The 15574-nt window shown below is 31.8% G+C and overlaps 1 protein-coding gene, 1 long non-coding RNA gene and 1 pseudogene across 2 annotated transcripts; all 3 read left to right on the top strand.

Moving 5' to 3' along the window:
- The first annotated feature begins 979 nt into the window (after nt 1–979).
- Nucleotides 980–6540, top strand: LOC114416464 (aldehyde dehydrogenase family 2 member B4, mitochondrial-like). Its single transcript, XM_028381332.1, has 11 exons — nt 980–1256; nt 2190–2324; nt 2416–2558; nt 2903–3056; nt 3151–3380; nt 3776–3865; nt 4520–4693; nt 4791–4928; nt 5367–5504; nt 5582–5643; nt 6033–6540. The coding sequence occupies exons 1-11, from the start codon at nt 1172–1174 to the stop codon at nt 6304–6306; spliced, it is 1623 nt and encodes a 540-aa protein (XP_028237133.1). The 5' UTR covers nt 980–1171; the 3' UTR covers nt 6307–6540.
- Nucleotides 6541–7131: 591 nt separating this feature from the next.
- On the top strand, nt 7132–9948 carry LOC114415858 (annotated as a pseudogene).
- A 604-nt stretch (nt 9949–10552) lies between these two features.
- On the top strand, nt 10553–12412 carry LOC114416465. Its single transcript, XR_003667474.1, has 2 exons — nt 10553–11005; nt 12102–12412. It is a non-coding gene; the product is annotated as an uncharacterized LOC114416465 (long non-coding RNA).
- The last annotated feature ends 3162 nt before the right edge of the window (nt 12413–15574 follow it).

The raw sequence follows: 15574 nt of genomic DNA, 5'->3' as shown, positions 1-15574 counted from the left end.
TAAAAGAAAAATAAAACTTGAAAAAAAAAATATATATATATAACTTTATATGGTGCGACAATATCAATTAATTAATTTTAGTTTATCATATTCAAACAACCTCTAAGTTATAATTTTATTGAAAACACTGACGAACTCTTAAATCTAGCATGTTCGAGAAAATATTTTTGTGAAATTTATTATTTATTAAAATTTAATATTTAAATAATTGTATATAAAAAAAATCAACCCCTTTTATTGCATTTCTAGATCCATTCCTGATTTAAATTATATGTTTTCCTTAATAAAAGGATAAAAAATGGCTTCTGAACAAAAAGTAATTTTTAGGCCTATGAAATGAAATAAGAGCATATTCTTGAACTGAAGAATTAACGATAATATAGTGTCACCAATGGATGTATATAATTATTCAACTCTTTTTGTGATGGGTTAATACCGTGAACGAGGAAAGATACATACTGTACATAAAAGAAAGTAGTGAAGACAGTCGAGAGGGTAATAACGGAACTTTTGAATTCCAAAAAACATCCTTTTTTATGTGATATTAAAATCAAGTAAATATTAATGAGTATTTTAAAAGTAATAGAGAAGAATTTAAAAATAAATAAAAGTTTGAATATATTTAACTTCAATATTAAATGCTATTGTTGAATAGCACTAAACATACATGTAAGTTAACTTCATGAAATTATTTCAATTTAATCTTAAATAAAATTTGATACTTGAGTTGCAACTACATTAAATATAATATTAAAAAGAGTTTTATAAAAAAATTTATCCGTGAAAATTAAAGATAACATTAGAGGTTAAAATAATTTATGCACATATTTAATCAATTGAACTAAATATATAATAATCCTATCTGAGTAAAAGATTTGGTTTGGAAAAAAAAGAAATTAACCTGTGTTAAAATATTAAATTGTTGACTCATTCTCAAGAATCTAAACATATATCTTCACAATCCAAAAGTTTGGGCAGTATCATCCACAAAATGAAACGTCAAATGTTGGGCTCACTGACAGTCCATTTATTTGTTTCGTAAAATTTTGGCAAAAAGGACAGTTGACGGTTACAGACAGAACTTGAAGCATTGTTATTGTGTGAAGCTCCTAATCACAAAGTAGAAGAAATAATAAACACCCTTTGGAGATATTTGCTTAGGCCATTGGTCATGGCAACTCGAAGACTTTCATTGCTCCTCTCTCGCTCTCTATCTTCCACTTCTTTTCAAGCTGCTTCTCTACTTCACTCACTAGGTAACCAACCTATTCACTTCTTTTTTTTATCCACAAATGTTAGTTTGTTAATTTTTGTTAAAAATGTTAGTGGTAGGAATTCGAACTCATGACCTATTCTCTTCCTCATATTCTTCAAGCTTCTTCTTCTTGCTTTTTGGTCACTAATAGTTTATGGGATTTGGCATATTTAAAGTGGTGGATATAACCAAGTGTTTTTCAGTTTGCATTTTCTGCTTCTCTGCCTTCATCAAAGTACAGCACAGGAACTGTGTGACTCTAGTACTGTTATGCTTAGCATATGCACATATAGTTAGCTTCCATTTTTAGACCCAACTAAAGTTTTTTTTTTGGTATGTTTGAATAAGAGGAAAGAAAACACATATAATGGTATTTTTAGTTGTTTGGTTGGAGAGGAAGTGAAAAGAAGAAAGAAAAATTGACTTTTAAAAACAAAAATTCAATTTCTTTTCTCTACTTCTATTCCATCATTTCAACTTTCTATCTTAATTTTTGTCTGGCATACCAATGAAACCAGTTTTGTTGGTTAGAATATGGATAGAAAAAGAGGGAAAAGAAAGAAAAAAAGTTCAATATTTGAATTAGCTAGAGAATGAGAAGGACAAAATTTCTGAGTTGCTGTTCTTAAAAATAAATTTTCTCTCTATTTTCTTTTCACTTTTTTCCAACTAAACAAAAAAAAATATTTGGTATCTTTTTCTTCTATATTTTATTTCTCTTTCTTTCCAAACATTCCAAGTGGTTATTAACTTACCATCCCCTGCTTTTAATTTTTTTTCCTTTTTTCTTTTATAATTTATCTTAGCTTTAGTATGTTAACTTTTTTTTTTGTTCCCTAACCAACATAGGGAGTGCTTTGAAGTTACTATCACTTATCAGAATGCTATGTTCAATTCATTGCATAAAACTTCCACATGATTTTTGTTCCCACAGGGAGAAACTCTGGCAAGTGGGGAAACTTTAACAGATTCAGCACTGCAGCAGCAGTTGAGGATTTAATCACTCCACAAGTTCCAATAACATACACTAAGCATCTGATAAATGGACAATTTGTGGATGCTGCTTCAGGTTTGTCTAGTTTGAATTTAACAAGGTTTTTTTACTTTGCCACTTTACAAAATTCTACAACGGTTTCATTTGCCATTTCTTATTGTCTCAGGGAAAACTTTTCCAACATATGACCCACGCACAGGAGAAGTGATTGCTCAAGTTGCTGAAGGTGATGCAGAAGATATCAACCGTGCAGTATCGGCAGCTCGCAAGGCCTTTGATGAAGGACCTTGGCCAAAATTGACTGCTTATGTAGGCATTTAAATTTTCCAATCTTCTCCCTTTGCTTGAAGAGAAAAGAATTAGTGTAGAGTAAATAATTTATGTACTGACAATGTAAAAGGTTATTACATTATCATTAGATCACAAATTTACATGTAGGATAAAGTGATTGAGAGTAAATAATCTATATGCACTGACAATATAAAAGGTTATTGCACTCACAGATTGTCACTTACGATAAAATAGTTTACTTTTATTATAGTTACCTTAAAAGTCAAACTTACTATGATTTTTAATTGATTGATATTTTATACTGATAGTACATAAATATTAAACTGTTAAATATGACAATGATCTGTTAACAACTTCTTCAGGAAAGATGCAAGATAATACTGCGCTTTGCTGATTTGGTTGAGAAACACGGTGATGAACTTGCAGCTCTGGAGACATGGAACAATGGAAAGCCTTATGAACAGTCTGCCACTGCTGAATTACCAACGTTTGTGCGTTTGTTTCGTTACTATGCTGGTAGGTTCAGTACTAACAGCAACCAAAAGTTAAGTGTTTGTTTTATTTTTTCAAGACAACTTGCTGATATGTTGCAAGCAATTTTCTTTTGCAGGTTGGGCAGATAAAATCCATGGTCTGACAGTGCCTGCTGATGGAAATTATCATGTGGAGACATTGCATGAACCAATTGGTGTTGCAGGACAAATCATACCTTGGAACTTTCCTCTCCTCATGTTTGCTTGGAAAGTTGGACCAGCTCTTGCATGTGGAAATACTGTCATCCTTAAGACTGCTGAACAAACACCTTTAACAGCTCTCTATGTAGCAAAACTTTTTCATGAGGTAAGTTCATAAGCTTTGCTCTCTCCCCTCCTTTTTAATAGACAATTAGACACAACTAGACTGCTAAATGCTAATCATCAAGACATCAGCCATGTAGTTGCTACTAGCTAGTTTAGTCCATTGTTGCATCTATATCTCCCAAAAACATTGCTCTGGTGATACTTCATTTTATTTCTACAATTTTACCTACTTATGGAAAAATGAATAATTAAATGAAAAATTAAACGGAATTCTACTTATTTAGTACATCTTATTGACTTAATTTGGTCAAACTATCATGAGTAATTGATAAATAATGTGTTCAAGTGTTCTTCCTCTTTAGATTCTGAAGGAATATTTCAGTTACATTTGTGTTTTCTACCTAGTTTAAACTTAATGTGAACCCTTTTGGGCAGGCTGGTCTTCCACCAGGTGTTTTGAATGTAGTTTCTGGCTATGGTCCAACTGCTGGTGCAGCTCTAGCAAGTCATATGGATGTTGACAAGGTATTTTGGAGAACCAAGCTTCTTACACTTCTCTTGCACAGTATGAGACATTGTAGAGCAACAAGAATGAACCTGGTTTGATATCTCTAGAATTTCAGTTGCTAAAAATATTTTGGAGAACCAATCTTCTTACACTTCTCTTCCATATGCATAATATTTGCCTGTATGATTGGTCAGTAAACCAACATAAGGTACTGTCCTGTTTTGACAGGGACGAGTAGTACTTATCTGTGCACTGGTGTATATAATGTATGGTCAATTTGGTGTACCCTTAAATTAGGAAAAAAAATTCGAGATAAATTTTATATGAATAAAATTGTTTGAAAAATCCTTCACCCCAATTTAAGGGAAAATGAAAAAGACTGTCTTCACCTTGAAATTGATCAATGCGAAAGAAGGTAAGACACACAATCATATTCTACCTTTTTCTTTTCACTTATAAGATTCATAATTTGATTCATCTTCCTAAAATTCTAACTATTTAGTTCCTCTTAATAGCTTAGATATTAAGGCATCTTATGCAAGATAGTGCCGGCATGCCTTTGCTTATCATCAAATTACCTTTTCCTTTACATAATGATATTCAGATAAAATTTAACCAATTATGTCAAAATATCATATCAATATTTAACATCTTTTCTTCTTTTTTTGCAGCTAGCATTCACTGGATCTACCGAGACTGGAAAAGTTGTGCTTGGATTGGCTGCGCAAAGCAATTTGAAGCCTGTGACATTGGAACTTGGAGGGAAATCACCTTTCATAGTGTGTGAGGATGCTGATGTTGACCAGGCTGTAGAACTTGCGCACTTTGCTTTGTTCTTTAATCAGGTTTGTTCAACCAACTCTCATCAACTTTGAAGTTGAATCTTGATATGCATAGCATATGTGATGAACATGCTTATGATTTATGTTGGATTTTTTACAGGGGCAATGTTGCTGTGCTGGGTCTCGTACCTTTGTACATGAGCATATCTATGATGAGTTCTTGGAGAAAGCAAAGGCTCGTGCTTTGAAACGTGTTGTTGGGGATCCCTTCAAAAAGGGTGTCGAACAAGGACCTCAGGTGCTTTTTCTCTTCAAAGTAGACAACACACAAAATATTAGCAACATACTCTCTAATATTCTTTCAAAAACACTCTTGTTGTGTGAAATTTATAGTTACACTACATATGTAAGTTTCATTCCCCATTGATGGGTATGATTCCCAAACTAGTGAAATTCACATGACTTTTAACCAATTAGAGATAATGTGCCAAAAGAAAACAAATTAAAGGAGTGTTTTGCTAGTACTCTTAGGCACCATATTATTGGTTGTGTTCTTTCTTATTTTGTTTGTTCCTTTTACAGTTACTAGTGAGTAGTATTTGAGTTCAATGTATTTGAAAATGAGAAATTTACGTTTGATAGAACACCTACTTTGTTGTTCATTAATCAATACATTCTTGATCTTACTCTATATAACAAACTAACATTGTATTTCTGCCTTTGGGAAAAATGCCAGATTGATGTGGAACAATTCCAGAAGGTCCTTAGGTACATAAAGTCCGGTATTGAAAGCAAGGCCACCCTTGAATGTGGGGGTGACCAAATTGGCTCAAAGGGCTTCTTTGTCCAGCCCACTGTCTTCTCAAATGTTCAGGTATTGACAAATTAGCACAAGTGATTCGCAGATATTTCAATAATTTGAAACATTTACTAACCCGCGCTAATAATCAGGATGACATGTTGATAGCAAAAGATGAAATATTTGGCCCTGTACAAACCATCTTGAAGTTCAAGTGAGTGAAACTTCAATTCTCAATGGCTTGTTTTCCATGTTAATGCACTCTATAACACTTATCATTGGGTGATATTCATGAAGATTTGATTAAGTATATGTAGCCTGTAGGTAACCTTCCTCATTTGGTGGGTCCCATTTTCAAACTAATGAGACTCGCATGAATTTTAAACAATAAAAAAAAACAATGTGTTGGAAAAAGAAAATATTAGCGAATGTGTTAATGACACTTTGTTTTACTATGTTGCAACATTTGATTAAAACTTCCCTGAATCACTTGTTCAATGTAGACCAAGGCAAAATGTTACTAGACATTATTGAGGAACAACAATGAATATTTCATTTGAACATTATTCTAATTTTGTTCAAATATTTTTTGCGTTATACTAGGGACATCGATGAAGTAATTCGAAGGTCAAACGCAACGCACTATGGTCTAGCTGCAGGAGTTTTCACTAAGAATGTGCACACAGCCAACACTTTGATGCGAGCACTGAGGGTTGGAACAGTATGGATCAATTGCTTTGATGTTTTTGATGCTGCAATTCCCTTTGGAGGGTACAAAATGAGCGGCATAGGCAGGGAGAAGGGTATCTACAGTCTCAACAATTACCTGCAAGTGAAAGCTGTGGTTTCACCAGTGAAGAAACCTGCATGGTTGTGATTTGTGAATTGCTCAAACTGCTATGACCGAAATCCTACGTGGCTATCATCTTTTTCCGCTGAGGCAATGGCATGCAATAAATAATGTGATGTTACTAAGATAAAACCTGATTAGGTACCTGAACATTATACCAGTTGAATTTATGTATTTTTCACTTGTTAATTGCTCAAACACAAACTTGGATACTGTAATGACACTGTTGCTGTAGGATAGAAATTTTGCACCATTCACACTTGTGTGGATTACTGTCAAGTGAAAAAGTAATTAACATAAATTAATTAGGATAAAAAATTTGCTAATCCCTTCCTGAAAATGAACGTAATGTATAGTGGAAAGACAGAATCATGGACCGAATTGATGAAATTGGACTTGGATAAGTGTTGAAGATTAATCTAGAAAAGTATAGATGTATAATTGGTGGTCCATTATGTGAGAGTTCTACACCTATGGAGATGCTGTAGTGTGTAGAAACTTCTTGATGGATGTAGAAAAATATCTTATTATCTAAAGTTATAGAAGTACCTAGAACATTATAGAGATGGATGGTAGATGATAGATGAGTCTAGAAGATTCTAGGACTAAGTAGTATAGAAGTGTGTAGAAATCACCTATGTAACCTATATAAAGGCATAAGTTGTAGTAAGCCATGTAATGTAAGTCAAGAAGCTAATAAGCACAATTCAAGTTAAGGTGTCAATTTTCTGAAAACTCATCATCTTCCTACTCTCATCATTTCTATCATACATTTCTACCATATCCTTCCATAGAAAAAAAGCATAACCATGTCCCATATCCTAACAGTGGCATCAGAGCAGTGTTGATCCTATGGCCTTTGCTACATCACCTAGCCCACCAACCTTCAAGTATAACCAAACCTTAGTTTCCATATTTAATGGGGAAGCATATGATTATTGGAGCATCCAAATGCAAACTCTATTCATCTCACAAGACTTGTGGGATGTTATAGAGAATGACTATCCAGTCCCAGAAAGCCAAGACGAATTGGCTACGTGGACAACAGCAAAGCAAAAGGAGTACAAGCAAAATCAGCAACATAATGCTAAGGCTCTGCTATTCATCCAACAAGGAGTTAGTAGAGAGATATTTCCAAGAATCATGCAAGCAAAAAATGCAAAGGAGGCGTGGGAGACTCTGAAAAATGAATTTAAAGGCACAAACAAGGTAATTTCTATTAAACTTCAATCTTTGTGGAAGGATTTTGATACATTAATAATGCGGGAAGATGAATCCATACAATCTTTCTTCTCTCGTGTCTCTAATATCTTCAATCAAATTAGAAGTTACGGGGACACGATTGAAGACAAGAAAATAATACTAAAAATATTAAGAAGTTTTCCCGTAAAATATGATCATATTGTGGCTACCATAGAAGAATCAAAAGATTTATCTAATTAAACTCACTCTAGTAGAATTAATGGGTTCTTTAGAAGCTCATGAAGCTAGAATGAAAAGATTTGAGCAGCCACTAGAGCAAGCATTCCAATCTAAAATTAATATCTCTAAAAATGATGGAGATAAGAAAAATAACCATGGTAAATTTCCTCAAAAAAGAGGAGGAGCATTTACTAATCGTGGTAAAAAGAGCGGAAAGCAATGGAGTAATAATGCTTTAAGCTCCTATTGCAAATTATGCAAGAAAAATAATCATGATACAAATGATTGTCGGTACAAATGCAAAAAATGCAAAAGGCACCTACACTACGAAAAAGATGAACGAGAAGTGTAGATGCATAATTGGTGGTCGATTATCTAGAGAGTTCTACACCTATGGAAATGTTGTAGTGTGTAGAAACTTCTTGATGGATGTAAAAAAATATCTTATTATCTAAAGTCATAGAAGCACCTAGAACATTATAGAGATGGATGGTAGATGATAGATGAGTTTAGAAGACTCTAGGACTAAGTAATATATAAGTGTGTAGAAATCACCTATGTAACATATATAAAGACATAAGTTGTAGCAAGCCATGTAATATAAGTCAAGAAGCTAATAAGCACAATTCAAGTTACAATTCTATGGTTTCAAATCACATCTATGGTTTCAAATTGCAATTACAATTCTAATGCATTGATTAAAAAAAAAACTTCATGGTGGAAAGATTTGTATACTCTCAATCAATTAGAAAGTGTTATTGATATAATTTTAAAGTAATTATAAAAAAAATCAATGAGTTTATCATATATGCCAATTCATAATTGAATAGTATAGCTGATCAAGCCACTATATACACAGTGAGCACATTCTAATTGAATTCTTATTAAAATTATAGAAAACTACAGATGACGAAGCAACTATTGCGGTTACAAACCAAAGCACAGATATTGCAAACCCATTTGTTTTAATTAGCTGTTTGATATTTATGTGCTAACCTGCAGGAAAGATCACGGATACTAACGCGCATTGCTGATATGATTGAGAAACACTGATGAGCATGCAACACTGGAAGCATGGAATGATGGCAAGCTTTTTGAACAGGCAGACAAAGTTGAATTACCATTGGTCGTGCGTCTGCTTCATTACTATGCTGGTGAGAGAGACCAGTGAGACCCATATAATATGTTTATTTATGTACTTATTTATGACTAAATACTGTATGCATGGACAGTGTAAAGACTTTTTACACTATAATTCAATCTCAAATCAGCATGTATGATAAGTTTGTTGATTTTTATAATAACTACTTTAAAAGTCATATCAACAAGAATTTTAGATATGTATAGAAATTAAACTTTGTTCATTCAGATATACTCAATTATGTGATTTTTATGATGATTTCCGTCCTTCATTAATTCAGGTTGGGCAGATAAAATTCATGGTCTAACGGTTCCAGCTGATGGGAATTATCATGCACAAACATTGCATAAACCAATTGGGGTTGCAGGGCAAATCATACCTTTGAACTTTCCTCTATTGATGTTGCTTTCAAAGTTGGTCCTGCACTAGCATGTGGTAATACTCTCGTAGTAAAGACTGCGAAGAACGCACCTTTGACTGGTTTATTTGCAGCACAGCTATTTCATGAGGTACCATTAATGTTGCATTGGATTTTAAGAAACACTGATAATCAATGTTGCATTGGATTTTATTCTATCTCAAATGCATATTTTGTCACTGGCTGGTCTTCCACCAGGGGTTCCAAATGTTGTGTCTGGTTTTGGCCCCACTGCTGGTTCAGCTCTTGCCAGTCATATGGATGTGGACAAGGTGATCCTTTAAATACATACATGTCCATCTGAATAACAGTGAACTTGTCTTAGTTGATGTAAGATCCTTATTTTCTTACTACAACATGCTGGGAACTGTATGAACAATTAATCCCTTGTGCCACCAACTGCCATCAGGGATTTATTTTAGAACACCGAGATGACCTATAGAATCTTATATCATGTTTGATTCCATTTTAAAAATAAAATCAATTGATATTAAATGAAATTGGCCAACAAGTAAGATATAAGTTGTATCTTAGGAATTGAAACAGGTGATGTGTAACATTACAATACATCCAATGCATAACAAAAAGAAACAGAAATATTGTTTGATTGGAATGACTCTTTGTGAAGTGTTGAGAAACACCAATGCAGTTTGATAGGAATGGCTCTTTGTGAAGGTGTTGAGAATGACTTGGGTAATTTTTAGATAAAAGTTGAGAAAGTATTAATTTTGCGAATTTCAATGTACATTTTCAATTTCTAATTCACAAAAGTTATGAGAAGAAATAAATTATTGCTTTAAGAATAAAAAAACATTTCAACTTTTCCGAATGAAATCCAAGCATGTATGTACTTAATCCATTAGGAGAGGAACGAGTGAATAAGTGGAGCAATAAGAAAAAGTTGTGATATATATATTTTTTAATCACACTATCAGTTTTATATTACATTTGTCTCTCTTTTTATCCCTTGTAAAAAAAACTAAAAAATAAAACATATATATGTATATATAAAGAATGATTTTCAAGATTCTTAGAAAAGAGATTTTGTACTTTGTTTTCTTTATCAACAAACATTATATAATTTATTAGTTTGGTTAGAAACATCAGTTAGGGATTGGTTAGAAATATCAGTTAGGAATTTTAAATCGCAACCTCTCATTTTCTTTTTCCCTTTATCTTTTTTCAATCACTGTACTACTTTTATAGCTTTTTTTTTTTTTTTACTTTGGTGTGTTTGACAAAAAAAGATTTCTTTGTACCAATGAACTTTTTTGCAAAATGATCAGACCATGCTGATTAGGGTGATCGACAAATAATCATTTGTGGATCTTTGTAGCTCGCTTTCACTGCATCAACCGAAACGTGAAAAATCATATACGAATTGGCTGCGAAGAGCAATCTTAAGCCTGTGACATTGGAACTAGGAGGAAAATCACCATTCATAGTGTGTGAGGATGCTGATGTTGACAAGGCAGTCGAACTTGCACACTTTGCTCTGTTCTTCAATCAAGTTCATTCCATTTACGCTATCTACTTTCAATTCGCTAAGTGATAGGGCCAGCACATGTGAATAATTAACGTAGTTATTACTATAATGTTATTATTAGGGTCAATGCTGTTGTGCCGGGTCACGTACTTACGTGCATGAACGGATATACGATGAGATTTTTGAGAAAGCGAAGGCAACTGCTTTGAGACGTGTTGTCGGTGATACATTTAAGAAGGGCTTGGACCAAGGTCCCCAGGTAAATATCTATCTATCTATCACATTAATGCTATTTTTAGTTCATAAAAAATTAGGCATTTTTTTAATTTTGATTATTCACTTTTCAAATCATGAGATTTTTCTTTTTTGTTTTTTAAAGAGAGTTAACAAATATATTATTTAACATGTTCTTTTTAATATTTTTTTATTAATGGTTGGAATGTATTGAAAATTATTATAAACTTGCGTGGTTTTACTTCTTGTTTAGTGAATCTATCTTGATTTAGCTGTTTTTAACAAATTTAAACCTACAATAAAAGTGTTAGAAAGTGTATTAAAAAGTGTGTTAATTACTAGCATGTTTCATCTTGAAATACTCAAATTTTATTCCCTATAATATCATAAGTTTTTCATCCCCTACACACTGAGTTTAAGTATTCGAAAATATAAGGATGAAAATTATATAATTTAAAAAAAAGGATTAAACAAAAAAAATGTCAATTTTTAAAGGGCTGAAAATATCATTAATCCATCTCTTTTTCTTGGATTGATTAGTTTCCATTCACGGATATAAGGCTTATAGATTTATGGGTTTATTGTTGTCATAATTCCCATGACATTATTCTTTTCTTTTTTTCGTAATCATGGTGTTGGTATGAAATTTTTTTTGCCAAAAGTAATGATAGATTTTCGTCAGGGACATGAAACACACAAGATCAATATTTCTCTTCCTAATACAATTTACATTCTTTTACTCTTTAAACTTTAGGGAAAAAAAATATTTCTTGAATAAGCTTAAATTGTCCATAACTTCAAAGAAAAAGGAAAAAATGAGTGATAAGTATTTGATTTGATTGATGGCATGATAGAAAGAGAGAGAAAGAGAATTATTAATTGAATGTTTAAAAAAATTTATTGTGAAAAAATAATCACTCTAAACTTTAAACGATCAAACTCATCAACGTTAAATGAGAATTACACAGCCAACCAAAAATACAATAAATGAAATTGAAAAAAAAAAAGCTGAATTTCATATATATTTTGTTATGAAATTATTTAATGAAAATCAGCCGGATGCAAGAAATTAATCATGATTTGATATGTTTATCTTTTACTGTCTGTTATGAGAATCCCAGATTGATTCAGAACAGTTTGAGAAAATCCTCCGATGCATTAGATCAGGTATCGAATCCAATGCTAATCTGGAATGTGGTGGTGAAAGAATTGGCACAAAAGGCTTCTTAATTTTTCCAACCAATTAACGGTCTTCTCAAATGTTAAGGTGGTGTTGATATTTCTTAGTGCTTTACCAGACATATTGATAAGGTTTTTTGACAATGATTGCTTACTCAAGTCATTGATCAGGATGATATATATGCTGATAGCACAAGATGACATCTTTGGCCTAGTCCAAACTATCCTATGACTTACAGAACTTTAAGACTCACCTTTTCACATGTGTAGTTATTAATATTAATATTATATTTAATTCCTCAATAACAATATTACTATTTCATAACTAACCTAACTAAAGGGTTATGTATAAATAATGTAAAGGATTTTATATTATTATTTAATTACAAATTATTATATGTATGTACAGTAAGTTTATTACATTAAGATTATTACATTATTATGTTTTTTTATTAATTGATCGTGTAATTTTTTTTATACTGGTGATGTATACAAATTAGAGTAGTATTAATAATATAATTTTTATTATTGATTAAAATTTATTAAAAAAATAAACAAAATCAAGAGGATGATTCATTAAAAATAAGTGAGACTTTAAAAATGTAATTTTTCAACAGATCGATTTCAGCTAATGATAGAGAGAGGTTAGAGAGAGTTTACTAGCAAAAAAAAATTAAAAAGTAAACTCAATTTTGGTTTACGGTATAGATAGTATAAGAAAATTGAATTACTTAAACTAACCTAAATAGTTGAATTCATGACCCTTTTGTTTTGGCTTTTGATTCATTACAGCGACAATTTTGAAATAATAAGAAGAGCAAACATTACACGTTATGGTCTAGCCGCGGGCGTGTTCACAAAGAACTTCGATACGACCAATGAGATAATGCGAGGACTAAGGGCAGGAACAGTGTGGGAATAATTGCTTCAATGTGTTTGATGCAGCAATTCCTTTATGGGTGGGGTAGGGAGAGAAGGGTATCTACAGCCTTCAGAATTACTTGCAGGTTAAGGCAGTTGTTACACCTCTCAAAAATCCCTCACAGTTGTAACCAGAAATCTAGGTAATCCATTCATTTGCAGTGAAATAGAGTTGGAAAAAAAATGAAATAAACAAATGAGACTCACTTTTAAATTCTATCTTAATTCAAAACTCATTTTAATTCATTTTCATTTCATTCTATAGTATAGAGTGTATGGTGGAGATTAATTTGATAATAGTAATGTTGTGACTTGCAACTGCCTAATAGGAAGAAGATAATGTTCTTGTTTTTGTTATTAATGATGAGGATGAGATCCACGCATGAGATGCGGGTCGTGTTGGAAGTTTGCTTGACATTGAGCTAGTTATTTGTTGAATAAAAGCTTTTTCTCTCCTCCCAGATTTGACTTTTTTATGGACATTCCAATAGTACTGGGTGAACCTTTTTCACGTATGACGTACTCCCGAATTTGACTTTTTCATGAACATTTCCTATCATATTCAAAATGGAAAATATATTTGGAAACCCATTTAATATGCTAAATAACACCTAATGATAGATAAAGAAAAAAATATAGATATAATAAGTGATAGTAATATGATATATATGATAGAAATAAAAAGAAAAAAATAGGAAGAAATGAAGGATATTAACTGGGTATTTTAAAAATAAATAGAACATTCAAATATCATTTTTTTTTTAAACTCAATCTCATATTCATCAAGATTAGGGAAACTTGCGAGAATCTGCTACCTTTTTAAAAAATTTATTTATTTATATAATTTTAAATAAACAAAATATTGAGTTATTAATTATATTTTAATTCAAATAATATATAAAATTTATAAATGACATGAATCATAAAAATAAAAAATTTAAGAGTTAGATTATATTTTTAATAAATTATGTAATTTAATTTTAATATTTAATTAATTAAATTATTTATCTATTGAAACTACATAAAATCTATTGAAATAAAGTCTACTATCAACACCTAGAGAAAAAGGATTTAAAAGGGAAATTCACTCCATTACCTCATATGCCGATTTAAAAAAACTCTATTACATCATGTATTCGTATGGAAAATTTGGGAATTTCTTTTATTTTCCTCAACATACTAGTTAAAATATTATGAAATTTCAAGCGAGTGGTCGAAGCCACACCCACTCACAGCCTTTAACTACGCGCGAGTGATAAAAATGATTCATCTGCAAGCATGTGGAGGATTTCAAATCCACTAAAATATGTTTCTTTTAGTCAATTAAACATTAGTTTAATAACTTTTTTATTAATTAAGACAATTTCGCATATCTCTCAATTATTTTTATTGTAATAAAGAAAAAGTTTGTAGAGGTTTTGACCCCTGGAGGCACTTGCCAAATTCTCATTATGTACTTGGATAAGTGTTTCGGAAAGAAGCAACTTCCCTGTGACGAAAACATATTAATGGCCCTAAAATAATGGGATGAACCGAAAGTGGCAGCTCTGGAACTTTGTGTTTGTGTCGGTATATAAAGGAACTACGTTTGTATTTAATATCGATATTGATATTTGCTTCGGTATGAAGGATTGGATGCATTTGGACCAAGTCACTCATTTACATCGAAGTAAAATTTAAGCTAATTTGTAAAGTGGCTAGTTTAAAATACCATTAGTATATAGTATTAATTAATAATGTTTCTTCTAATCCAGTTTTTTTGTCTTCGTGGCATCCGAAGAAGCAAAGTTTCTGAGGAATGTTTACGTGTAGATTATATACAAATGATTTGACAATGACACTACTTATTATAAGCTTTGATTTCCAACTCCCAAGCATGAAAGCAATACACGTATTGTTGGGAAAGGTTACAAAAACTCTCACAGTGGGGTGCAATTATTTGAAAACAGCCAAATTAAAAAGGACTTTTAATAATAATAAAAATGCCATTTTAAAGAACTTAAAAAAAACAACAATTGGTACGTAAATAAGTCCTTTTACGAAAGCCACTTCGGATGTGGAGAGGCTTAACCTTCTGCGTTGTGAACCTTACTTCGTATATTTAGTTATTTTCTTTCTAATGGGTTAGCACGTGTCCAATCCATAATCCTTAATGAAATGGACGATGACTTCAGTTTCGTCCTTCCTCTATTTTAATTTGAATTTTCAAGTGCCAACTTTATTTTCCTTATCCTTTGATTATTAGATCTTTGTTATTTCTTGTTAAATAATTGTGATGTAGATGGAAACGCGTTAGATTGGGCATTATGTTATTGGTCCACGTCAAGAATAGTGCTTTTCCAACGACTTCATAATTTGATTAGTAAATAATACCAGAAGCTAGCCATTGCATGGAATATGAACACCAAGAGGGATTCCTAATGGGAAAATACGAACAATGAGTTGGGAATTCGGATATGATTTTACTTGTGATTGGGACCTATTGGCATTCATG

Source organism: Glycine soja, chromosome 6 (genome assembly GCF_004193775.1).
Source record: "Glycine soja cultivar W05 chromosome 6, ASM419377v2, whole genome shotgun sequence".
Taxonomy (NCBI): domain Eukaryota; kingdom Viridiplantae; phylum Streptophyta; class Magnoliopsida; order Fabales; family Fabaceae; genus Glycine; species Glycine soja.
This window is presented reverse-complemented; position numbering and strand designations above follow the sequence as displayed.